Source organism: Pipistrellus hanaki (genome assembly GCF_964339955.1).
Source record: "Pipistrellus hanaki genome assembly, chromosome: X".
NCBI classification, from domain to species: Eukaryota; Metazoa; Chordata; class Mammalia; order Chiroptera; family Vespertilionidae; genus Pipistrellus; species Pipistrellus hanaki.
Window position 1 is genome coordinate 23,989,170 of NC_140524.1, and position 27,333 is coordinate 24,016,502.

A 27,333-nucleotide genomic window follows, 5' to 3' on the forward strand; every position below is an offset into this window, starting at 1 on the left:
TTGATTTTAGAGAGGGAAGAAGAAGAAAGAAATATCGATTTGTCATTCCACTTATTTATGCTTTCATTGGTTGCTCCTGTATGTGGTCTCCAACCAGCAGCAACCTTGGTGTATGTGGGTGACAATCCTGACCAACTGAGATACCCGGCCAGAGCTGGATTTCATTTTATCAATATGAGCTTCATGTCAGGTTATATTCTCTTTGGTAAAGAACATCTTAAAGTAAATGCATCAATCAATGAAAGTTAACAATGCCTCGAGGACCTGATGGTTATCAGTTTAAGGGAAACCTGTACTATTTGAAAGTCCCTGGGAAATGGCTGGAAATTCAATTGTATTTGAGTTTGCATATTTAGAAATAGTTAATTGTCTTGTCAATTAACAGAAAATTTAAGTTCCACTTATAGACAGGTCACAGTCTATACGTCTAGGCTGATGATCACCAAGAGCTAATAAAATGTAGAAGATTCTGCAGTGGCCATTCAAAACAACAGATATGCTAGTTTTTTTCTTTTCTTTTCTCTTCTACAGCTCCTCGTAGCCAAACCTGTCAACGTGATTTGCAAACAGCAGTGGAGTAAGTCTCAACAAACCCTACGAGGGTGATAATTGTAATGATGGTTCATATCTTCACCCTATGTAATTTTATGGGAATTGAGAGTCTAGCCAAATAATAAGTTCCAGCCTCTTTTATCTGCCCAGTTCCCAGCACACTCCCGAGGTGTCTGAGACACTTTTCACTGTAACTCTTAAAGCAGATTGTAACAACACCAGTAATGACAAGTTCCCAATCTGCACAGTTCCCTTCATTAGAGGAGACATGGGAGTTTCAAAAACACTCATTAATGAAATCTGACAAAGCCTGGAAGGAGGGAAGACTCGCCTATTTCCAGTTTTCTGACGGCTAAAGGGAGCCTGGATTCCAGAGAGGTGAGGGTGGAGAAAAATTGGGGGTCTTGGGCTACCTTTAGTCCATGTGACCCAGGGAGTTGAGTCCAGAGTTCTGGATCCACCCCACCTAGCTGCAGGCTATTAGCAAGTCGCTTCCCTTCTTTGTGCCTCAGTTTCCTACGTGCAGAGGAGGGTTTGGGCCAGGTTTGAAAGGTCAACCCTGACTTTGTCCCATTGCCTCGATTGTTTGTTTGTTGTTGATTTTTCTTCCACACATCAGGGTATTAGACTGGTAGCAGAACCAGGTGTGGTGGAGAGGGGTGGAGGTGGAGAGGTGAATGGAGCAAGATGCTGCTCCATGAGCACCATTTGATGGGAAGCAGGTATGAAGAGCCCAGGTGAGGAGGCTTTAGGGCCAGTTCTGAGTCTCAGGCTCCCCTGGCGCCTGCAGAGAGACAAATGCCAGTAATGCCAGTGCCTTTCCCTCCGGGGCCCGGGAACTAGGCGGTTAGGAGCGTCCTCTAGCGGGGCTGCTGCTTGGGGGCGGGGAGGGGGCAGGTAGGCAGCCTGGAGGGCTTCGCCTGGTTGTGGACGGCGGACACCGGGTCAGGTGGCCCCGCGCAGAAGGCCTAGGACTCGGACGTGAGCTTTGGGACAAGCCCCCACCTGTTTGGTCCCCCAGGGCTTGGGCCCTTCATCCCAGAGAAGTTAGCCTCTCCTTGACGGACCAGGGCGGTGGGCAAGTTCTCCGCCTCCCTGGAGGAAGGGAGGAAGGAGGAGCCCAGCGGGGCGTGTCTCCGGAGGGAGCGCAGCGGTGCGGCCCCCTAGGAAGTGGATTTCGCTGCTCCGGATCCAACCCCGCTTCCAGGTTTTCTCCCATCCCGCCCCTACCAGCTCCCGCCCGTCTCCGGCACCCCCTTACCCCCGCCCCCCCTCACCCCCCCGATCGCCCGCCCCTATCCCTTGTGCCGCCCGCTGGGCCAAGTTTGCCGTGTGTCGCCGTGCACGCCGGCTAGTCCATCAGCAGCGGAGCCGAGGAGGGGACACCCGCGAGGCCGAGGGCAGAGTGAGGAGCCGAGTGGAGTCAGGAGAGCGAGCAGCGCCGGGCAGCCCGAGCCACGCGCAGCGAGCGCCAGCCGCCGAGGCTCGCACCCTCCGCGGCCCCCGCGGCGCCTGCCACCTTCCATTCCTTCCTTGCGTCCCTGACCCGCCGGCGGCCAGCTCGCCCAGATCGCTGTCTCCGCGGAGCCCCGAGGTCACCGGTCCGCGCACCGCCTGCCTCTCCCCCCTCCTGCTACTCCTTCCCCGGCCGGGCGCCTGGCACCGGGGACCGTTGTCTGACGCGCGAGGCCCAGCTCCACTTTTCGCCCCGCGTCTCCTCCTCCCGCCGATCGCCTTCCTCCAACTTCTCCAACTCCCTCGCTCTCCTCACGAGGCCCCCCCAGCTCCGCTCCTCACGGCGCGCCTGCCACTTTCCGCCCTGTCCCGAAGGTGGGAGCGCGTCCGTCCGGCCCGCACCATGGCACGGTTCGGCTTGCTCGCCCTTCTCTGCACCCTGGCCGTGCTCAGCGCCGCGCTCCTGGCTGCCGAGCTCAAGTCGAAAAGTTGCTCAGAAGTGCGGCGTCTCTACATGTCCAAAGGCTTCAACAAGAACGACGCCCCCATGCACGAGATCAACGGTAGGTGGGAGGCCTGGGGGGTGGGGTGGGGGGAGATCGCAGCGCCAGGCGCCCGAGAAAAGGGGCCGTAGGAGCCCCGCCGCCCCCGGCGCCGGGCGCAGGTACCAACGGAGAGAACTCCAGAGCGAGTGCCGGCGGCGCAGAAGGTTCCCGCTGACGGCGGCCCCCGGGGCGCTGCGAGTGGCAGGGGCGCCCCCGAATTGCCCTCGGGTGCTCTGGCATGCTGACCCTTCGCCCCCAAGTCCCAGGAAGTCCCGGAGGACTCCGGTCCGCAGAGTGCGCGCCACCCGCTCCTTGGCCTTTTCCGGGTTGAACTTATTACGGGGCTCCCCGCTTTGTTGTGTGGGTGACCAGAGGCCGGGCCGGGGTGGAGGTAGCGAGTGGGTTGGTGGTGGGGAACCTTCCAGAGGTGCCAGGGTCCGGGGATCTCCACACGCGGGGCTTGAATGGATGTTTCATTGATGTTGTTTAAAAAACCCTTTGCCCACCTCTTTCCCACTGCCGAGACGGATTCGTTTTAGCAGTCGCTTTTAAAAAGCAAAAGACTCTCCCCCCCCCCCCCCTCCAAACGTGACTTTTGGGAACTCTTCTGTTTGGCTGAAGGTGTTGGGAGAGATCTCCCCCTTTCTTTTTTTCGCACCTCGTTTTAAGGGTTAATTGCACGTTGAATTGCCAACCTTTGAAAAGACTGATTACAGGAAACCTGAATCTCGGCTGGAAGATGGTTATGCAAATCGAGACTGTTTAGCCTGTGAAAAAGTTCCCCGGATTTTGGCGCTTGGGGGTACTTGGAGGTATTTGTGAAAGCCCTTCTCGGAGCGCCTGGCAGGCAGCTCTCAGGCCTGCGCCCTTCACCCCCTCCCCAGGCCAGCGATGGCCGGGCGGGTCCCCCCTGGGGTGCACCCTCATTCTGAGAGGCCAACTGTTGCGTGCAGCCCCGCGGGCCAGAGGCTGCGCAGGTAGCCCGTTTGCCCGGAGGGTTCAGAAAGAAATCCGAATCGCGCTGGCTGCTGGCCAGAATAACCTAACGGAGAAGTGAGCGATTTGAGCTCAGGGGCCAAGCCTTCATTCCGAACCTTTCATGGAAGTAAGCAGAGCGAGAGCCTTCGCCTCTAGGTTTTGGTCACTCGGGTGGGGCGGGCCGGGGGCCGGCAGTTGGCAAAGGAAATACTGTAATTTCAACCAGGCGCTCCCAGAGGCTTAGGAAGACTCGGGGGTTATTTTTTTGGAAGGACTATTAATAACCTTGGAGATTAAGTGCAGTCATCAATTACATATGAATTACAAAGGTAATTGAGGGAAGTTTTCTGGGCACTTTCCGAATGTAATCAGCCACTGTCTAGAAATAGAATCCAAGAAGTTGTGGAAGCAGCAGAGAAGTCCGCTGCACCTTGGCAGTTACCAAATAACTCACACACTACTGATTAGAGGCTGTTTGCCCTTGAGCTGCCCGTATTTGGGGGGAGCTCAAGTATGTCCTCACAGTGGCACCATTTTATTGGTGGGAGAGCTCTTAAAAAGCCCTCTTTCTTTCCACTCTCCCTCCTTCCCGGGCAGAAAAAGTGAAGGGAACCAGCAGCCACTGAGGCTCGGGGGCTCCACAGGTCAGACCTGGGGTCTTTGTGCCCTGCACGGTTTGGGCCCGGGCCCAGCGGAGATGATTGGCGTGAAGGTTACAGTTGTCATTCCCACATTTTAAAGGGATAGAAGCAGTGATGCACTTAATGGGAGTGTGACAGGTTTTCATCTTCTTATCATGCAGACAATATGTGCCTTTGAGATAGACTGAAGGTATTCCGGGAGTGGTTGTGAAATGGCCCTCCCCGCTTTCTCCAACTTTGCTCTCCGTTCAGTCTCGAAGCGGCAGGACTTCTTCCCCAGGCAGCATCTCAGGAAAAAGGAAGTTTGATGAGTGCTCGGAGACTGTACCAGGTGTTCCCTTGGATAGTCACCATCCCCAGAAAACACCTGAGGAATACTTGGAATACTTTTGCGCGAATGTCTGTCTAGCTGGACATTTTTCCCTCCAAAGAGAGGAGAGTTATTAGTGACCAGCAGCAGGAAATGGAAGCTAATGTGCTCCCACCCAAAACATTTTATTCTTTTTGTCTTGTCCTTCATCTCCCTCCCAGGGCTGCTGCTTTTATTTCCCCTTTTGAATGACCTACTGGACTGCATTCTCCTGAGGAACAAAGGAAGTGCCTTTTTAGCTGGAATCCTTGGAAGACCACCAAGGATTTTAGCTCATGCAGTGCAATTTCGCACCACTTTCAACAATAACAAAAATGCATGACTGAATGGCTCAAAAATGTGGAGTGTTAGAGGCATTCATTTGAGTCTAGGACACTGTCACAACACAGACAGACCCAAGTAAATACCTTTAGATGGCCCGTATAGAAACAGGGTAATCTTTACCATCAGCCAGCCCGGCCTCTCCAGATGCATACATTAGCCTTGTCTTCTTTGGGCTACATGTATAATTTTCGTCATTTTGGGGAGTCAAGTCAGTATAATGACTTGTATTCAGCGTGTGTTTGAATGAATTAATTATTGGGCACTTTCCCTGGTGTGTGGTGGGGGGTATATACGTGTATTTAAATACAAAAGCTCAGGGGCACAATGTCTGGGTGTCTAGCCCAAGGTTAAGGTTTTGTTCCCAAGGGCCTTTCACTTGTCTTCTAGAGATTTGAACAGGCTATAAGAATACTCCATGCTCTTAAAGTACTCTCAGTCTTTTTAGATCAGAATTAAGATAGTTTGATATGCTCTCAAGGGTGTCAGGGAGTACATCATGCTGACAGGGCTTCCAACTCAAGTCCTGCATGTACCTTTATACTTACTAAGTAATGGAGAGCTAAGATGCCATGGTCACAAGGTATCTTTAACACAAAGGATATATTTTTGGTTAGCTTTCAACGGGTCTATCTTTTGGAGTGCCTACTATGTGCAATATTTTGGGCTTGGCAAAGTGGAAGAAAGAGGGCAGGAAGGGCCTCTACCACCAAAGCCTTTCCTGATAGTAGAGATAAGACATGCGCACGCATAGTTGGAATAAAACGTAGTGAGTGTTAAGCCTAAACTGGTTTGGCTCAGTGGATAGAGCCTTGCCGGTCAAGGGCATGTACCTTGGTTGCGGGCGCATCCCCAGTAGGGGGTGTGCAAGAGGCAGCTGATCGATGATTCTCTCTCATCGATATTTCTAACTCTCTATCCCTCTCTCTTCCTCTCTGTGAAAAATCAATAAAATATATTTTAAAAAATGTAAAAAACAAACAAAACATAGTGAGTGTTAAGTACTCTGTGAGTGGTACAGATGAGGAGAAAGGAGTGCCCAGGAAGTTCCAAGGGAGAAGGGACTGGGGACTCGGGTGTTAGCTAGGTAATGCTAGTTCACTAATAAAAAATAATATTAAAACGAAGTTTTAAAATCTAATCATTTTCAGCGTGCCTTCCTCCATGAAGCTGGGATAAAGGATATGCAACAATTGGTATTTTATTACTAATCTAATCTTTGTTGAAATTGTCTTTTAAGAGCGAGACAGTTAGAAGCATTCTTAAGTTGGCCAGAAGTCTCTTCCACAGTGACATTGAATGATGTCAACAAGAATTTTGTGTCATAGTTGTGGTGTTTGGAATTTTTGTTTCCTGTTCCCATCTATGTCCATGAACAATACTCCGGTGAGTATGCTGGTGGGCACACACATACACAACTGTATGCCCTAGCCCAGGGATGAGGAAAATCCGGCCTTCAGGCAAAACCATTTGGTCTGGCCCTACCAAGGCATTAGGGGTAAGTTAATTAAATGTTTGACCAAATATAGCAGGTTAATTTTAAATTGATAATTTTCTATGGCCTGTGAATGATGCTATAAATATCCAAATGGTTCTTGGCAGAAAAAAAGGTTCCCCACCCCTGCCCTAAAGGATTCTGGGAACTAGATAAACTATGTTAGGATTACATGGAATAAAAGTGTGTGTGAGGGGAGAGGTAGGAATACTTTTTGCTACTGGGTTGATAATTATACGTAATACACAAAACATACGTCTTCAAGATTTGTATTCTCTCTTCCCCAATTTAAAGAGATGGATTGGATTTTACAGAGAACTTGTGATCTTTTATTCTGTTGGAATCATCAGTTTGGCTCCCTGAATAAAACATGGTGTGTGTTAAGTACTCTGTGAGTGGTACAGATAGGAGAAGGTACCCAGGAAGTTCCAAGGGAGAAGGGATTTGGGACTCAAGTGTTAGCTAGGTAATGCTAGTTCATTAATAAAAAATAACATTATTTTTTATTAATATTCACTTGAGAAGAGGGTCTAATTGAGCCACAGGGCCTGTCAGTCTAGAAATTGTCCCAGGTAGTATAGGAACTACTTCCTGGACATGCTCATAAAAAAACTTAGTAAAAATGCTGATATGCAGCCCTATTTCTCATTAGAACATACAAATGTAAAATGTTTTATTTAGCATAATTACTGTTTTCCTTTTTTTTTGACTTACATTGGATTGCATGCAATTTCAGGATTAGCTAGACACTAGACTGAGGGATGAAAAAGGAAATTTTTGTTTTTACAAGGGAAACAACATCAATGCTAACCTAATCACTTGGAAGTGAGTCTCTGGCATCCCAATAACAGTAACGTTTTATCACTGATGTTGTTTACATATATGTTCACAAAAAATGTATTTTGGCCTCATGAAAAGGGCTAGTAGCTATTGAGTGCTTTCTCTGGACCTGCTCACCCTAAGGGCTTTCCATGAGACCATTTAAAATACACAGCAACCATATGAAGTCAGAATTATTACTTTCATCATCCCCATTTTACAGACAAGGAAACTGAGATCCAAAGGGACTTCTAAATATATTCAGTCTCACAGCTATGGAAATGGTAGAGGTAGGATTTGAATCTAGTTCTTATCTGACCCAGAGTATGGTCTGTGCTATATTCTACAGATAGGAAGAAAAGAGTGGACCTTTGCAACTCCCGTGAGGACTAGTTTTAGAAATACAAGCTGTTGAGGGGATCATCAGTTAACTAGTAAATGACCCATCATCACAGCACTATTGTGATGCTGTAGTAGAGAGGAACTAATCCTGTCCTTTGCAGGCAACTTGTTATACCCAGACATAGATAACCTATTGTTAAGAATAGAAGCAATAGCCGGGACCGGTTTGGCTCAATGGATAGAGCGTCGGCTTGGGGACTGAAGGGTCCCGGGTTCGATTCCGGTCAAGGGCATGTACCTTGGTTGCGGGCATATCCCCGGTAGGGGGTGTGCAAGAGGCAGCTGATCGATGACTCTCTCTCATCGATGTTTCTAACTCTCTATCTCTCTCCCTTCCTCTCTGTATAAAATCAATAAAATATATTTAAAAAAAAAAAAAAGAATAGAAGCAATATAAATTGTAATTTCTGGGCCATGTGGAACCAGTGATGGTTTCTGAGAAGGTAAATGTCCTTAGTCAAGCTGTTTTAGGAAGATATAGCTAGCGGCATAAAGGCAGGGGGAACTGTTAGGGAGCTGTTTTAAATAATTCTTAACTGGTCTACCTGCCATTGGCTTGTTACTCTCCCATTCCACCCTGAACATTGCCAGCTTCATTTCTTTTCAGCAGTGTTTTGAATGGAGTAATTTCTCTGCTTTGAGTTTCAGTGGCTTCAAGTCTCTCAAATGACACGTTTATTAAGTCACTTCTGAATTTCTCTTTCTCCTAATTCCCTTCTTGAATTGGATCCATGGTCTTTTCACATAGTTATCTTGTATTATAGTTAATAGTATGTGCAGGCACATATGTGTCTTTGCAACTGTAAGCAACTTGAGGGCAGAGATGGTAGCTCCTGGTGTTTTGTGTGCCCATCAGAACCATGTGCAATAGTTAAAACAAGTGAGGAGGGTGTGGAATGGCAGACAATTCCATGTTCATTTCCAGGACTCCAGTGTGATAATAGATTGTCATCCCATGGTCTCTTGCACTCCTGGAAATCTTTTGGATCTCAGCTTCTGAAGAGAAATTTAGGGTAAAATCTCCATGATATTTACCCTAAGAGAGAAAGACGCACTAGCCAATCAAGAGTGAGCATGCAAATTAACACAACAAAGATGTCGGGTTGATTTGCACAAGCAGGCACTGGCACCAAGTGTCCTTGGAACCCAGGTCGCTTTGAGCCTGTATGGCCACGCATAGGCCCAGAGCATCCGGGGTCCCAGAACGACCCCTGGCCAATCCAGGTCTATGCGTGCAGGCGCCTAGCAGCTGTGAGCCAAGCAGGAACATCCCTGGGACCCAGGTGCTCCTTGCTGGCGCTCACAAGCGGCCAGGGGCTGGGTGGGAACATCCTCGTAGTGAGCGAGCCGACAGCAGAGCCCTGCTTGACCCTGACCATGGCATCGAGGGGCAAGCAGTCCCCCACAGAGAGCAGATAACAGGGCCCTGCTTGTTCCTGGCCCTGGTGGCGAAGGACAAGTAGGCCCCCACAGAGAGCAAACACCAGAACCTGCAGTGGCATCAAGCAGGCAGGTCTGCAGAGAGCAGAGAACCACAGGAGGCAGGCCTAAGCCATCAGTAGGACATCCCCTGAGGGCTCCCAGATTGGAGAGGGTTCAGGTCGGGCTGAGCCCCCCCTCCCCCTCTCCTCCCCCCCCTCCCGCACATGTTTTGTGCACTGGGTCCCTAGTGTTGGTATAATGTGGAAAGTATTTTTATTCTTTTTGGGGAGTACTTGTCTTTACCACTTTATCAATAACCAAGTGTTGCAGGAATTTTTCAAAAAAGATTCAGAATTGAGTTTTTCTTCCCACTTTGAGTTATATAATAAATATTGATTTCAGAGAGGAAGAGAGAGGGAGAGGGAGATAGAGAGATAGAAACATCAGTGGTAAGATAGAATCATTGATTGGCTACCTCCTGCATGCCTCCCAGTGGGGATCAAGCCCACAACCCAGGCATGTGCCCTGACCAGGAATTGAACCTTGACCTCCTGGTTCACCTGGTTCATAAGTCAATGCTCAACTACTGAACCACACCCACCGGGTGAGTTATATACTTCTTTAACAATCAAGACTTCTGTGATTAGGCAATTTAGAACAAATTTAGAAGTGTAATTTAACACATTAGATTTAAGATATAGAGCTGTTCAATGCACATTGATTAACTTTTTAAAAATAAAACTTGACTTTATTTTCATAACTGAACAGGAACACAGACTTCAAGATACCAGAAATTTTTATATAAGCAGACATACTAAAATCCGAACAAGTAAGAACTAGCATTTTTAGTTCCTCTTGGTTAAACATCTGTTGCTTACTATAGAGAACATGAAAGTGCAGAAAATTCATGAAGCGATTCCATCCTGGAGGTAATTTGAAATATTATATTTAAGTTCTGATGCATTTAATTCAGCAATCTGGTGGGAAAGAAAAATCAAAGAGATCTATCAGCCAGGTATTCAACTTTGGAAAAAGAAACTCTAACAAATGTTAGAAATTAGGGAAAAAAATTGAATGGAAGAGTTTAAAAAGTCAATAACCTCCAGGAAGCCTGGAAACTATGTAAAAACATCTTATTGGAAGCCCAGATAAATGTGTGCCAGACATCAAAAAGACCAGCTGCTTGGGGGAAGAAAAAAAGAACCCTGCATGACTAACTGGCAGAGTAAAAGAGGCTGCTTCAGGGAAAAAGGCATCTTTCACAAAATGGAAAGAGTTTAAGCCAAGAGAAGATGGAAGTCCATAAAGTATGGCAGGGCAGGTACAAACTAGAAGTTAAGTGAGCCAAAAGAGAATTGGAGGTGATAGAACTTAAGTGGGCCGAAAGAGAAATGGAGGTAAAGCTGGCAAGGGATTTGAAAGAAGGTCATGTGATGATAATGGCGAAAAGGATGGGCCGAGTCTTAACTTATCAGAGGAAAAGTAATGGCTTTAAGGGGAACCATGCCCGCTAAAACTCCCAAAGTTTTTTTGAAGGAAAAAGAAGAGATTCTATAGGGAAGCACACATACATAGTTTAGGTTTTCAAGAATTATGCAATAGGATTCCAAGGCAAAGAATATTCAGAAAATGCATTTACTTTGGGACAAGTGGGGATGTTGGTTTGGTGAGGATAGAAAATCATAGTAGAGAAACCCTATTGTTCTAGATAGAGTAGGTTACGTGGAGAGGACATGGCGTCTTGGAATGAGCAGTTCTAACCTACCTCTGTGACAAATTAGTTGTTTGATACCTTGGTGAGGTTTTTTCCTCCTTTGTCTGAAAAAAATGTGAGTGGAGTATTCGAATGCTGGATTAAGTCAGAGATTCTTAACCCTGGCTACGCATTAGAACCACCTGGAGAGCTTTTATTTATTTATTTTTTAAAATATATTTTATTGATTTTCTACAGAGAGGAAGAGAGAAGGATAGAGTGTTAGAAACATCGATGAGAATCATTGATCAGCTGCCTCTTGCACACCCCCTACTGGGGATGTGCTCGCAACCAAGGTAACATGCCCTTGACCAGATTCGAACCTGGGACCTCTCAGTCCACAGGCCGACGCTCTATCCACTGAGCCAAACCGGTGTCGGCCACCTGGAGAGCTTTTAAAATCCTATGTCTGGGCACCACCCCAGACTAATTAAATGATACATTCTGGCCGCATAACTAGGTCATGGTAATTTTTTTTTTAAAGTATATTTTATTGACTTTTCACAGAGAGGAAGAGAGAGGGATAGAGAGTTAGAAACATCAATGAGAGAGAATCATCAATCAGCTGCCTCTTGCACACCCCCTACTAGGGATGTGCCCGCAACCAAGGTACATGCCCTTGCCTAGAATCAAACCCAGGACCTTTCAGTCCGCAGGCCGACGCTCTATCCATTGAGCCAAACCGGTCCCAGCTCATGGTAATGTTTTAAGAGCTCCCTAGTGGCTCTGATGAGCAGCCACACTTAGAGCCACTACCCTAGATGATCTCTGATGTCCCCTCCATCTTTGAGATGGTGATTCTAAATTTTCCAATGAAATTCATCACAGAGTGTTTATCTCAGTACAGCCCTTTGATGTAGACTCAGTGCATGCTTGTGTTAATTTCCACTAACTTGGAGTTAAGAGGAAGGTTTGTCAACTTGGAAAAACATGTTTTTAATCAAGATTTAGTATATGCCATAACCAGTGATGATTTGCTGAGGGCAGAGAAATAAGACTAGGGTATTGGAAGTGCTTTGGAGAGAATTAGATGGAACGGAATCCAGCCTTGTCATGTATCGATTAGGTGTCAGTGTGCTGGGTGATATTTTTCCCTTTCTCTTTATTGGTAAAATAAAATAAAAATCTCTTTATCCCTTACTTTAATGTCCTCTTTGCCATGTGTTTATTCTCTTCAAGTATCTTATCAAGAAATAGAAGTACGGTAAATCCCTAGGCTTGTGGCCGGCACAGCCATCCAGAACACAGCTGGGAATGTGGAAGTAAGCAGGAAAGCTAAATGATGGAAACAGCTGTCATGAAGCCCTTGCATTCTATCTACTTGGAAAAAGCCTTCAGAAATGTATCATCTGCAATCATTGAATGAAGAGCTCTTCATCAATAGCAGAATGCTCGGTGCTGGGGATTCAAAGACGTCTAAAACAGGAGACAAGCTTATCGGGTGCTTACATTCAAATTAGGTAGATAGGGTTTACAAAGGGAAGATAAAGTTTAGGTTATATAGATTCTCATGTCCTGGCTGGTTAGAAGTAACAAGTAGTGCTGGTTGGGGAGTGGAGGGGTAAGAGGAAGGAATGCTTTATTTATTTTTTAATTTTTTTAAAATTAAAATTTTTTTTTTTTTTTTTTACTGATTTCAGAGAGGAAGGGAGAGGGAGATACAGAAACATCAATGATAAGAGTCCATCATTGATTGGCTGCCTCTTACACGCCTCACACGGGATCCAACCCACAACCTGGGCATGTGCCCTGACCAGGAATCGAACCAGGACCTCCTGGTTCATAGGTTGACACTCAACCACTGAGCCATGCCAGCTGGGTGAGGAAGGCATGCTTTTAGAGGTGGGCAAGGTGACATATGGGAGAAGTGACCAATGCCAGTGTGAAACAGTGGGGAGACCAGAAGTTGAGAAATAGACCCAGAACTTCCTGATCTTGGCAATTTGAGACATTTAGGAGGGGTGAATGCTCTGAGGTGCCTCTGTAAGCCTTGAGGATACTAGTGTGTTTCAGGATAGTATTAAATAATTGTTTGCTATATTCTGATTTCGAAGTTCAGAAAGTTTTATTTAGAAAGAGAGGGCATATTTAAAATACAAAAATTGCTCTTGAAAGAGGAAAGTTAAGTAAACTTACACATTTACTGGTACCTGTTTCCCAATAGTGCCAGATCAATAAGGAGTGAATTCTATGTGCTACCTTGCCCTTTCTGTAAAAAATAGGTTAAAGTCTGTATATTACTAATACAGAGGCTTATTCACTTCAGAAATTTTGATGGGTGATTTTGTTCCTTAGCACCTTCTCTTCTAAGCCTTCTAGAACATCTAGAAGAGGGTTATTTGTAGTTCCTAATACTGTCTGCTGCGCTCAGCTTGGGAAACTGACATTCTGACCTGAAGACACAAGAGGCAAGAATTGGTTTTTAGTTACAGGGGACAGGTTTAAATATTTGAATATTGGTTTCCCTTTCAAACATTTACCAAACTAAGTAAATGTGTAATCATAATTAAAGAAACACTAGCCATAACCAGTTTGGCTCAGTGGATAGAGCGTCGGCCTGCAGACTGAAGGGTCCCAGGTTCGATTTCGGTCAAGGACATGTACCTTGGTTGCGGGGCACATCCCCAGTAGGGGGTGTGCAAGAGGCAGCTGATTTCATGTTTCCCTCTCTTCCATGTTTCTAACTATCTGTTCCTCCCTGTAAAAAATCAATAAAATATATTTTTAAAAAAGGAAACACTAGAAGTTAAGAATAAGAGTGCTGTATTAAAAATGAGGATATAGCCAAAACTAGTTTGGCTCAGTGGATAGAGCGTCAGCCTGCAAACTGAAGGGTCCCGAGTATGATTCCAGTCAAGGGCATGTACCTTGGTTGCGGGCACATCCCCAGTGGGGGGCATGCAAGAGGCAGCTGATTGATGACTCTCTCCTATCTATGTTTCTAACTCTATCTCTTTCCCTTCCTCTCTGTAAAAAATCAATGAAAAAATATATTTAAAAAAATAAAAAATAAAATAAAAATGAGGATATAGTTAATGGTCCTTGTCTCTGACCTTGTGGCTATTTGAATGCTAAAAAAAGCTCTTCTTGTGCAATCATGCCTGATCTGAGGGGCCATATATCTCTAATTTATATCACATGGCATGGCACATGGTAGGTGTTGGAGAAATGTTTGCAACTCAAAAATAGGTTGAAGCATGATTTTTGAATTTTGTATTCATTTTAAGAATGGATATTTTTATTCAATCCCCCTTTAATTTAATTAATTTAAGCTATACAGTTTCTTTTAAATTTTTGAATACATTCAGTCTTGGATGCCTAAGTAAGAAAGGGAAAATAATCTTTTTTTTAAAGCCTAGAATATAGTATTATTTATTGCTTGGCTTGCTTAGAAGTAGGATCTGAGTATTTCCTGTGGTTTGTTTTAATCCTGGTAGACATGGTTTCTTCTTACATTGTCTATACTAGACATTAACAAGAACTTAGCTGTATCTGCAGAGGTGCTTGTAGAAAAAGAGAGGCTGCTTTGGCTCCAGTTCCTTGCTTCAGCTTTTCTACCAGGTGCTCACTTCCCTCTTCTCCAGGAAGCTTAGGTCAGGCCCCAGGCAGGATTTTTTTTTTTAATACATTTTATTGATTTTTTACAGAGAGGAAGGGAGAGGGATAGAAAGTTAGAAACATCCATGAGAGAGAAACACCGATCAGCTGCCTCCTGCACACCCCCCAGTGGGGATGTGCCCGTAACCAAGGTACATGCCCTTGACCGGAAAGGAACCTGGGACCCTTGAGTCCACAGGCTGATGCTCTATCCACTGAGCCAAACCAGTTTCAGCCCCAGGCAGGATTGCTGTCTCTGTCTAGTCTAGCCCAAGGTCACCCGGTCTCAGCTTCATCTCAGCCATTCTTTTCATGCTAGTCCTTTCTTCTCATGGCTACTTTGTCAGTTGACTTTCTATAGCCCCTTTCAGCCTGGCTTCATTCTTGTATGTTTGGCTTCTGTCTACAGGAGTAGACTGGAAGTGGTTTCTTTTGGACTGTAGAGGTTTTCTTAGTTCTCCAAAACCCTTGACGTAGGCATTCCAGTGAGCATTAGCCGCAGAATATTTTTTTCCCCCTTCAGTTATTGTTTCTTTCCACCACATGGTCTGTCTCCATTGAGTTTTCAGTCTGGTGTTTGGGTAAAGAGGAAAACAAAGCATTGTGTCCTTGCAAACTGTAGTGTAAAGCATGTGGTTAACAGTTACTACTTGCAGTGGTCCAGTCTGAGTGGGAGTATCATTTTTCTTGGCAGTCACTTCACAGCAAGTCCTGCTTCTTTGGTGCCAGAATAAGCAGTCATTACATTCCTTACAATTTATAGTCAAATTATTGTCTACTATTGTTGAAATTGCCTTAATTATAGAATATTTCCCCATGCTAAGATTTTAAAAAGCAAAAGAGGACAGCTTTTAACTGGTGTACTTTAGAAATAGTCCTTCAAAATCACTCCCTGCCTGGGATGTGGAAGGCTATGATGAGGAATGGTTTTTTGTGAGTGCATTTATGGGGAGAATTTTTTTTTTTAAAGGGGAGGTGTGCAGTGGGATCACTTTAAACTGAATTTGAACTAAATGTCTCCAGATGGCTGGATGGTTAATATTCTGCCTTGTTTATCCCCAGTTCATAATTAACTTTTTCCCCCCCTGCCCCTTTGGGTTCCATGGGCCTGGGCACACTCTGGGAAGAAGATTCTACTGGTGAGAGGTGGATTGATCATTAAGCAGTGTGGCAATTTTAGAAGATGGTTTCATATCTTTCAAGCTGGAAGACAAATGAAGAAATCACCACTTTCCCAAATAAGGGATTGTGGCGGTTTTCTTGGGATCTGAACAAAGATTGGGAAATGTTCTGTTTAGACAATTTCTCCTAATCTCTGCCTTTGGGCTCTGCTTTCAAGATAATATCCAGAATCTGTCTTCCTCTTCCCACCTTGACAATTACTAGCCTGATCTCATTCCCCAGAATCTCTTGCCTGGATTATTGCTGTTGCCTCGAGCTAGTCTTTGCTCTGGCTCTTGTTCCACTCACCCCAGGCTATTCTCAGCACACCAGCCCGGACCATCCAACTCTGTTAAATCTAACTCCAAATCATATAATGTCTCTACTCAAAATGCTCCAACTGCCCCTTTTGCCATCCGGAATGAATGCCAACATTTACGAGGCTTTACCTGATCAGCTCGTTGCCCACTCCCATGGCAGTTTACACCGTATTCTCCCCGTCTCTGTTCCTCAAGCACACCGGGCACACTCAGAGGGCCCTTGGCACCTAGAACACTGCTCCCAGATAGCAAGCAGCATGGCTCACTTCATCACCTGTTTCAGGCCTTTGCTTACCGACCACCTTAATGGAGAAGCCTTTCCTGACCTCTATGTGAAGTTGAACGCTCCACAATACACTTTGCCCCGCTCTTTCTCTGCTTTATTCTTTGCAGTTCTCGCCATCTGACCTGAGGGTGTGGACTCTGCCACTTTTATTCACTGCCCTTATACCCAATGTCCAGCACACCATCTGACACTTAAAAATGTTTGTTTGAATGAATACATAAAACAGTACTCCTTGCAAATAGGATGTTCTTAGTAGAAGCTTTCAGAGGGCACAGTTGACGCTTTAGGACTTATGAGTGTGAGGCTACACATTTGAACCTCCATCTGTAGAAAGAGCCTGTCTAGTAAATAGTCGCTGAATTAATTCATTTAGCAATTGTTTACCAAGTGCCTACTAATTGCCAAGCATCATGCTAGGCCCTGGAGATAATGCAGTGATCAAAAATCACAATAGGCCAGGCCTCACACTCTGGAGCTCACAGTCTAAATAGTGAGACAGATATTGGCTCAGGAATTCTTCAAAGAAGTACTTCCTTACAGTTATGATAACTACTTCCAAGGAGCAGCACCTGGTGAGCTGATAATCAGGGTGAACATGTAGAGTCTGCATTTAGGCCCATGCGGCTCTCTCATTTCGTAGGAATAGTGCTTTTTATGTGACACTTGAATGGCCAACACCTGATTCTCAGGTTAATTCTAGAATACTTAGTGGAGCAGTGCAGGGGAAATGGGCCGAAGCTAGTGAGGTTAACATGGAGTACTCTTCAGTGGTTATAGACATTGGCCATCATTTTAGGAATTGGGTTTACACCACAAAGTGACAGTGAACTGTTGTGTCACTTTGCACTATTATTTTTTCTTCTCCGAGGAACGATCACAGTACTCTGCATGTAAAAGCCTTCTGGCTTGTCCTGGTTGGGTAACTTAGTTGGTTACAGCATCACCCTAATCCACCAACATCAAATTGATGTTTCTTTCCCTCTCTCCCCCTTCTCTCTCAAATCAATCAATCAATAAAATTTAAAAGACCTTCTGGCTTTTGTGAAAGGTCAATATCTACTCTCATTTCCATAGAGACCACAGAAATACTTTTTTCAATGGTGAGTGGTTCAAAACGAAACCCTCTAGCCCAGCAATGATTGCTACATGAGAAGTTTGGTTTAGCAACGGATGAAATAGATGCATCTGTCCATTGGTAGCAGGATTCCTTCTCTTCCCCAAACCTTTATTAACTAGAGGCCTGATGCACAAAATTTGTGCAAGGGACTCTGCCCTCGCAGTGGCTTGCCTCAGCCCTCACAGCCCTGGCTTTGTCCAGAAGGACATCCAGTCTAATTAGCATATTACGCTTTTATTATTATAGATGGTGACCAAATGTACAGGTTGCCAAAAGGAGGGGAGGACCCTGGCTGTGGGGAACAAGTGCAGAAGCTGCCAAAGAGATGGGATTGCAAGCAAATGCAGCCTGAGTGATGAGTGTTTGCACTTATAAAAGGATGAGGCTCAGAGAGCAGGGTTTTCCTCATTTCAAGTAAGATTATTTTTTGTGGAATTTTATTGTATTCATGGAAATATAATGGGTGATTTCCAGAATTTTAGGTGAATATTACAGATAAAAATAGGGCCCTGTTTTTGTTAATTTGTTCAGAAATTTAAAGCTCCGATGAGGTACTCTGAGGGTACAATGTATGTAGGCACCAGCTTGCGTGCCTGGCAGTTTTACCTAGAGATACATGAGGAGTCCTGAGATCCTGGTATTCTCAGTGTTTCCTGGTTACAACCCAGTTTTTTTTTTTTAGCCATCTTCTAATCTAGGCCCCTTGTGTTACACCTAGAGTAGATGACATTACATTGCCATGACAGAGGCTGGAGAACCAAGTTCTCCACTTAATGCCGTGAACTGACTGCATAGTAGTGAATTGGGTGCATAGTTTGTGTGCAGGGATCAAGTCAATTAGATATGCAGATTTAGGTGTGCCTATGATGAAGATTGTGGCATATGCCATGGTTTAAATACTATTGTTATAAGAATAAGCTACCCGATTAAGAATAGAGATAAGCATTTTGTTTCCTGTTGTCTAATAAATCTAATGATCTATATGCTATGAAGTAGTCATGGTGTGGACTAAGATATGTGAGTTCATGAAAGGACAAACCACTCCTTGCTATCTAAACATAGCTTTAACTTCAAGGGAAAGTGATTAATTTGTCTCTGCTTTTATTTAAGACACAGCATGTACCATTTTCACCAATAACCTTAATATATATGTGTGTGTGTATATATATATATATATATATATATATATATATATATATATATATGTGATTTTTTTTACAGAGAGGAAGAGAGAGGGATAGAGAGCTAGAAACATCGATGAGAGAGAATCATCGATCAGCTGCCTCTTGCACACCCCCTACTGGGGATGTGCCCGCAACCAAGGTACATGCCCTCGACCGGAATCGATCCTGGGACCTTTCAGTCCACAGGCCGACGCTCTTTCCACTGAGCCAAACCGGTTTCGGCCACCAATAACCTCTTAATATTTCTTTTGGAGCCCTGGCATTTTCTTGGTTGCTACTAAACTCAAGAATGAAGTAAAATACATTTTTGGGGTAATGGAGGCTGATGCTTATCTTGTTTATCTATGTTAGTTATGTAGTAAAAGGTTTTGCTGAGCAAACGAATGGTGTAAATATGATATAAGGAGATATTTAACACCTATATAGGAGGAGATAGTATTTCCAAACACCTCAGGAATAACCATTTCATTTTTAAAAAACATGTTTTTATTGATTTCAGAGAGGAAGGGAAAGGGGGGAGAGAGAGATAGAAACATCAATGATGAGAATCATTGAGCTGCTGCCTCCTGCATGCCCCACACTGGGGAGCAAGCCCACAACCCAGGCATGTGCCATGACCGGGGAATCCAACCGTGACCCCCTGGTTCATAGGTCTGTGCTAACCACTGAGCAACACTGGCCAGGCAGGAACAGCAATTTTAATTCAAACCATTGTGTTAATTATAAATGTGTATGTTTATTAAAGTAGGTCTCTAAATTACTTTAGTTGACAAAATACTTCCCTGGTGTGTGTGTGTGTGTGTGTGTGTGTGTGTGTGAAATTTGTGTATGAAAGTGATACACAAATTATTTGTTCCTTCCCATTAATCAAATTTATAGATGATTTTTCTGTATTTGACCATATTAACATGAGAGACTAATTAATGGCAGCTATGTTGTTAGTAATAAGATATTTGTTTTCCTTCTTGAAGTCCCAGCCACTGTTGTATCCTCATATTTTCCAGAAAGGAAAAAAAACAACAACAACCACACACACCAAAACTGAGTTGTGTTCTTAATATGAAAGGAATGCCAGCTGATCCCTTAGAATAAAGGGAAATGATTACATTTGGTGTGGTTATTAATTTCAGAAATGCCTTTGAATCTGTTACATGCTTGAGTGTTATGCCAATGTTTTGTTATTTCCTGGGTTGACATTTAAGAAATGTAGATTTAGAGCCTACATTTTGCCAAATATTAATTGACTCAAGTATTAAGTATTTTTCTTAACAAAAATTGGCAGTAAAGGAGTTTTCCACCATTTTCAACAGTTACTTGATGTGTGATTAGAGTTATGTCAAACCTTAAAGTTTATAATATTGTATGTTTAGTAGTATATGCTCTTGAAGAAAGTATATCCTCAATTGTGGACAGTTTTCAAGGGACAATTACAATGAAAGTATTTTAATTGTGATAGTCATTCTTTGCAAAACAAAAGTAACTTTTTTATCATTAATTTAAATAAGGAATAATAGCAGGACATTTTACTCAGGTAAATGTAATATGTTGGAGATTTCTTCAAATACCACATACCTCAAGTATGTTTCTTAGTTGTCTTGAATTTTATTCACTGAAGCATTGGACTTCATGCTTAGGTTTCTTTTTAAACAATTTGTTATGACCTCGATCAGACCTTTCTCATCTCCTCTGTCTTCTCTTTCTTTCCTAATATTTATTTTGTTTAATCAGTCAATATTGATATTTTTTCATTAAAAAAGAAACAACCAAGAAGTGACTAACCTGGTTATTTCGTCAGCCCTCTAATTGCTTTACTAATGGAAATCTGTGGATCCCTTAAGGGTGCAGTTTTAAAAGGAACTAAGGACTAATTTTGCAACCATAATGTCTTGAATTCTTAATCCTAAAACTTTAACGAGTCAGTCACACCATTTTCTTCCAATGCTTAAAAATATGATTGTAATATAAACCCTACTTACTTAAAAATATTTAATCCATATTTAGTAAGATCTCTACAATCATAAAAATAATTGTTACTAGTTACTATTTTAATAACAATAAATAGCATTTACTGATGGCTCACAATGGGTCTTTTTTGAGTTCATTATGTAGATTAATTCGTTTATATAAACAGAAGAGAAAAAGAGAAAAAGGCTCATGGAGGAAAGATGGGATAAAGAATTTTAAAAGCAAGCTGTTACAGAGAATGAGCCATCATTTGTCCAGTAGTCATCCAGATAACTGAGATAAAACAGGATACCAAACTGGTTTGGTTATGCATTTCCCACTTATCTGATAAAAAGAAAGAACAGTTCTTCAGGCAAGACATTTTCTTGTTGATGCTAAGTCTGGAAAGAATTTACTATATAGGTTCTTATGTAAAAGACATTGCTAAACAGTATAATAGTGTCATCAAAATGATTTCATTTCTTGTACTGTTCTCCCATAAAACCCAAAGAAATAATGTTTGAGAAATTCAGTCAGGCTTTTATGTGCATGGGATTGTCTTCAGTGTAAAGAATCAAACTCCTCCGACTTTCCTTTTTTGCATATGAATTGATATCTCTTGGTCTCTGATTATGAACTCTCCTGATAAGTAGCTCAAAAAATCATAACAGTAAATACAGCTACCTGCAATGGCCAGAAAACCAGGAATACTTACATACCACGGGACTTGAGAGCCTGTGGGCTGACTCCATTTCAGATCTTGGAATTGAAACCATTTTGGGGCTCTGGAAGGCACCTGTGCTTCTTCAGCTATTTTCATTCTCTCTGCCTTAACTCTGCTATCAGGACTTTGTACCTGGCACCAAGAGTTGTCACAGTGTCATTTGGTTTCTAGAGATACTGGTTTATGGTAGGTTAATTTTTTTCCAATTGAAAGGGTGATAAAACAACAATAAAGAGTAACTTCTATATCATTTGCATATCATAGCCCAATCCCTATTCACATGTATACATTTTTATGTGGCTTGAATTATAGTATATACTACTTGGTACATCTGCTATTTTTAATATAACATGAAATTATAAAAATGCTTTTCTAGGGTCTATACAATTAAATTCTTCAGATGGCTGCATATTATTTCCCTGAAGTTGATGTGCCATAATATGGCAATTTAGGTTATTTTTGGTGGTTTGTAGGTGGATGTGGTGTGTGTATGTGTGTGTGTGTGTGTGTGTGTGTGTGTGTGTGGTGTGTGTTTTGTTTTATATTGAGCACAACAAAGATCATCATTCCTAATGAATTTGGCTTCTATTGAATAATTTTCTGAAGTTAAATGTTATGATGTTTCTTGTTTTTTTTTTAAAAAATTTATCTTTATTGTTGAAGTATTACAGATGCCCTCTTTTTACCCCATTACTCCCTCATCCCCCCAGGTCTTCAGTGTACTACTATCTGTGTCCATGGGTTCTGCATATATGCGTATAAGTTCTGTGTGTTTTTTTCCATTTCACAAGATTTAAAAGAAGGAAACATTCATCCTCCTTGAAGCCTAATCTAACTGCAGCACACACCAAGCTCCTCTATTCCAGGTATGCAGTGAAGGGAAATGAGAAGAAATCTGAGGTTTTAACCCAGGGACTTGGTTAATTCGAAGAGTTGTTTGTTTTTTCTTCCCAGAGTTTCTCAGTTGCCCCCTCTCTGAGCTCTTGCCAGGAACCTGCGTCTAAAAACTTATTTCAGCAATATTACCATAAAAAGCTGAAATATTGGCTGGTGGAAGTGGGTTTTAAACCCGAAGGCAGTACAAAGTAGTTGCTTAAAGGACAGTGCCTTTTTCCTGTGGTTCGTCTACCTTGTGGGTCACTTGCCACATGTCTATGTTTCTCACTTTATAAAAATACAAAACAAAAACCTTCCTAAAAGCATTTGTCATCTGAACAGAACTTCCTAGAAAGCAATGTCATTGCTTCTAAAAGGAGAGGCTGGTAATAACCCTCCATTCTCCCTCCTCTCCCACTTTTCTACAATGAAATGATTTTATGACTATTAGTTGTGAAATGGCTGAATTCAGCTTCGTATTCTTTATGGAAAATTACTTGGCTATGCCTAATGTCTGTCTCTGGTCAAAGGGCGTTTCCTGTGTCATTGGCTTCCACGGTTTGTCTGCTTTCAGCTTTGTGATTGGGAGGGTATAGTCTCGCCTTTTAAATTGTCTGCTTCATCTATTATCTTTCAACGGATCCTGGAAAGAAATCATCCAACGGCTTATTTCCAGTGTCAGTTTTTGAAAGATCTGTGTCTCGTTTTATTTTGACAGGTGGCGGGTGAAAGAGGTGCTTAAAGGGTGGGGTGAAGGCGGGGGTGGGTGGCATGTAAGTGGAAGAGCAGAGCGATTAGCTGCTGCTTTCGGGGCTGCCTAACAAATGGTGAGTTGATTATTCTGCTCTTTTTCCTCAATTGGGCCTTGAAAGAACGGTTTACCAATAAGACCTGCAGTTGGAAGACAGCTGGACCCTTTCACCACCATTTCTAGGTCTTTGTCTTTTACTTGGGGTACCCTCAATGGGAGCAGAATTAGGGTATACTGTAGAAGATATAACTGTGCAGGTTCATTTCCTGTGATGACCAAGAATGATAAATCATTCACAAGCTTAGGTATTCTTCTCAGAAGGAAATGTCCCTTTGGATCGACCACAGAATCCAGGCCAGCACAGTGTCTCAGATAGTCCCAAGGACCCTGGTGTTCAGGAATATCTCCCTATAAACCTCATTTGCTTTAGCCATGCTTTTTTAAAATTTTTATTTTATTACTGGGTGTAGCATATTGACTATTGACTGCTTAATGGATAAACTAGCGTTGCTTTGGTATAACTGAGATCACTTCCCACTTCTTTGAATCATTGGTTGTTTGTTCGTAGCTTCCTGAGATGGTCTCTTCTAGAGGCAATGGGCCTTTATGATATCTTAAGAGTTAGAACTATGTGTGTATCCCTTTAAATCTTCTCTACTATGTAAGTCTTCCCTCACTCCTCATCCCACTGTATCCCCTGACTCTCCACAATTTTAGCTGCCATCTCCCAAACCTTTAATTTACATCTTGCTTCATGCACAACTCAACATTATATGGTAATATTCCAGGTGGCTTGAATCTTTTCTGATTCCTACGCCCTCCTTCTGTATGTGAACAATTTTTTTTGTATTGACGATTACAGTCTATATAACATTAAAGCCTGTTCATAATTAAGAACAAGTTGTAAGGTTGAAACCAACTTAAAGAATTAACCAATAGAAGCAACTGAAGCTCTGATAGTACATACCTAAGAGAATTTGGGATGAAGGCTATTATTTTCCAGGTCCCTTTTCTTTTTCAAATATATTTTAATTGATTTCAAAGAGGAAAGGAGAGGGAGAGATAGAAACATCAGAGATGAGAGAGAATCACTGATTGACTGCCTTCTGCACACCCCTCTACTGGGGATGAAGCCAGCAACCCGGGTGTGTGCTCTTGACCGGAATCGAACCCGGGACTTCCTGGATCATAGGTTAATGTTCAACTACTGAGCCATACCAGCCGGGAGGGGCACCTTTTTCTTGTGCTGTTCCAATCCTGGATCACAAGTGGCCTCTTCAGGGGAAATGGAGAGGTCAGCAAGGGTTAAAAACAGGGAGCAGAAAGCAGTCCACATTGCCTTTTCATACTAGAACTCCATTGTAACAAAGACTGCTTGGAAAGAGGGCCATCTGCTGAGGCAGAGAAAACTTTGACATTGGAGGGATTCTTGTCGCATGGTACTTGAGGAATTCACTATAATGTAGAGAGACCCGATATTAAAGATGATGTCTCAGTCTCATAAGTGAAGCTAGATGATAGCAATAGTAACAACAATACCAATCAGATTGGATTAGGGAGGTGTTTCTAGAAACTTGACAGTATACATACCTTTGAATTCCTTGTACTGTCCTGTTTACTTTTCAGTTTGATGATACTAAACTTCAATATTTACAAATAGACTCTATTTTTGCTTTAGTTTTTTGCCGTTGTCGTTATTCTTTTCTAAGTCGACATAAATAGTAGCTTAAGCACATAAACATATGACTGCCAGGCAGGAGAAAGGCTTGGGTGCTATGCTGCTCGCTGCTCTGCCACTGGCCATCTGGGTGACAGGCATTCACTAAGTGATTTTTATCAGGGCCTTGTTCCTGGTGTTCATAAAAATGAAAGCGTTGAACTAGATTATCACTAAGATCCTTTCGGGCTCTGATATTCTGTGTTTCATGGCAAATGTATTGAGAGCTGATGAGATGATCTGGAAAGATAAGAGAAATATGAGAAAAGCCTTTTCCTCATTGCATATGTATTTTTGGATACAATAAAACCTTGAAATGAGCAGTTCTGGGTAACTGAGCTTTCTGAATGGTTTTTGTCTCCTTCCTCGCTGTCAGCTGTCATTCTGTACTGCTGTCAGTATGCCTGCTTTTAGCCACTCCTGTCCGTCCTTCTTGACTGCTTCCCTCGTGGTCTTAGAAACCGTAGCATTAAGCTTTACCCAACTCTTTGCCAAGTGAGCCTACACATGGGGTGGGGTGCTCTCCAGCCCGGGGACTTCGGTTAATCACAGACTTTTAGGGTTTGCTTTAGGTTCCAGATAGGTGACGAGTCACTGTATCCCCATTTGTCTTAAATTAAGCTAGACATTAGCAGAGCTGATAAGCACATTTCTCTTTTTTTTAAATGTATTTTATTGATTTTTCACAGAGAGGAAGAGAGAGGGATAGAGAGCTAGAAACGTCGATGAGAGAGAAACATTGACCAGCTGCCTCTTGCACACCCCCCACCAGGGATGTGCCCGCAACCAAGGTACATGCCCTTGACCGGAATCAAACCTGGGACCTTTCAGTCTTCAGGCCGACGCTCTATCGACTGAGCCAAACCGGTTTTGGCATGATAAGCACATTTATTATCTGTGCTAATTAAGAAAGATGTATAGATGGGTGAGAGGAGGCAAGGAAGAACTTAACTAGGGAGGGGTCTATGCAGGGCCTAGACAAATAGCTAGATGTGCATCAAAAGAGACCTCATTTCATTCAGAGAAAAAAGTGGGTTTAGGTGAAAAGCTAGGCCAAGGAGCTTTTTGAAAAAGCTGGGATCACCCTTGTTGCTTGGATTCCGAAGAGAAAGTTGGATTGGATTGGTTGTGCCTCTGCTTGAAGTTGAAGAAGGATGCTGAGAAGTGCAAACTGCCTCAGCCAGTGTGTGTATGTTTATGGTTTGCTTGGCTGGCTGGTGCCTGGAATGTTGCCCATGAACTTCTGAAAGGCCACGGACTCTGCTCCCCACGATTCAGAGCACAGTCCCAGAGTGGGAATTTTAACCAAGTTGTTTTTTCATAAAGTTAAATGGCAAGGCGTTAACATCTAAAATATGCATTTGTGTTCCAAATTTTCTTTAAATTGCTCTTGCACAAAATATAACTCAAAAGATCAATTTTCATGTTCAGAATACAGCTGACCCTGAACAACATGGTGGAGATGAGGCACTGAATCTCCATGCTGTTGAAAAGCCAGGTGTAATTTTGGATTCTCCAAGAACTTTAACTACTAATAGCCTACTGTTGACTGGAAGCCTTATCAGTAACACAGACAGCTGATTGACACATATTTTGCGTGTTATATGTATTATATACTGTATTTGTACAATAAAGTAAGCTAGAGGAAAGAAAATATTATTAAGGAAATCATAAGACAAGTATGTTTACGGTATTGATTGAAAAAAATTCACATCTAAATAGACCCTTACAGTGTTGTTTGAGGGTAAAGTATAGTTTTTCTGACCATCAGAACAATAGCAGTACACAGCCTCAATTTGTAGCACTGGCCACATGTATATTTCGTGGTCACAACACAGTCATCTGGGATAGAGGGCCTTTACCCACCCCCTCAACCTTTCTATCCTTCCTGGCTTTATGTACTCCTTTCCACAGCCTGTACTCTATACATGTGTAGCCAAATCACATTATTTATTCCTCAAGAATAGCCCTGACTGTTGTACCCGCCCCCAATCCATCCTTCTCCTTAAATTTGCCCCGTCTGCTTCTGCCAATTAAAAATTCTCATCTCTCATAGGTCCTTGTATCTGTTTTTCTGACATCCATGGTTGGACATCTCTCCTTCTTCCATATAGCATTTTACTATAAATGAGTAAAAATAGACAAATGAAGAGACAGTAGAATAGTGAGTTATTCATTCATTTATTCTGTTAAGCATTTATTAAACATCCTTTATGTGCTCGGCTAAGTGTCAGCTTATATTACAAGTGGCTATTGATTTTATTCCAGCTAAAGGGTTGTAAGCTCCCTGAAGTCAGGTGTCATGCCTTGCTCAGCTTTATAATCCCCCATCATGCCTTACAGACAATATAGGGGCTCAGTAAATGTTTATAAGTTTGATTCAAAAAACACCCAACTTCTTTCCCATGAAGAAACAGGACATACATTTTCACAAACCCTTTCCAAACATTCCCTTTGGTGTAGCACTTCAATTTAACAACCGTGGGAATGTTAGACTTTTAAAAAATATTTTATTGATTTTTTTACAGAAAGGAAGGGAGAGGGAGAGAGAGTTAGAAACACCAATGAGAGAGTAACATCAATCAGCTGCCTCCTCCACACCCCCTACTGGGGATGTGCCGGCAACCAAGGTACATGCCCTTGACAGGAATTGAACCTGGGACCCTTCAGTCCGCAGGCCGACGCTCTATCCACTGTGCCAAACCAGTCAGGGTGGAATATTAGACTTTGAAAGCATATTCTTCCCTCCACATTAAGTGGACTAAAAACACAGGGGTTAAGTGCCAGATACAGGAAGGGTTGTCTTTTCACTGTGAAGCCTCAAAAGTTAGGACTTCTGACCATTTGTGCTAATAATTGCAAATAGTGTGCAGGTAAGTGCACATTCCAGTCTACCAAGCATC

At 43.0% G+C, this 27,333-nt stretch overlaps 1 protein-coding gene across 1 annotated transcript in view; it reads left to right on the forward strand.

The window, feature by feature from the left end:
- The first annotated feature begins 1,689 nt into the window (after positions 1 to 1,689).
- The window catches only part of GPC4 (glypican 4), a 119,044-nt gene continuing 93,400 nt past the window's right edge, over positions 1,690 to 27,333 (forward strand). Inside the window, exon 1 of the mRNA XM_084870252.1 lies at positions 1,690 to 2,570. Within this exon, the coding sequence (XP_084726378.1) occupies positions 2,411 to 2,570 (160 nt within the window). The 5' untranslated portion in view covers positions 1,690 to 2,410. The remainder of the gene's footprint in view (positions 2,571 to 27,333) is intronic.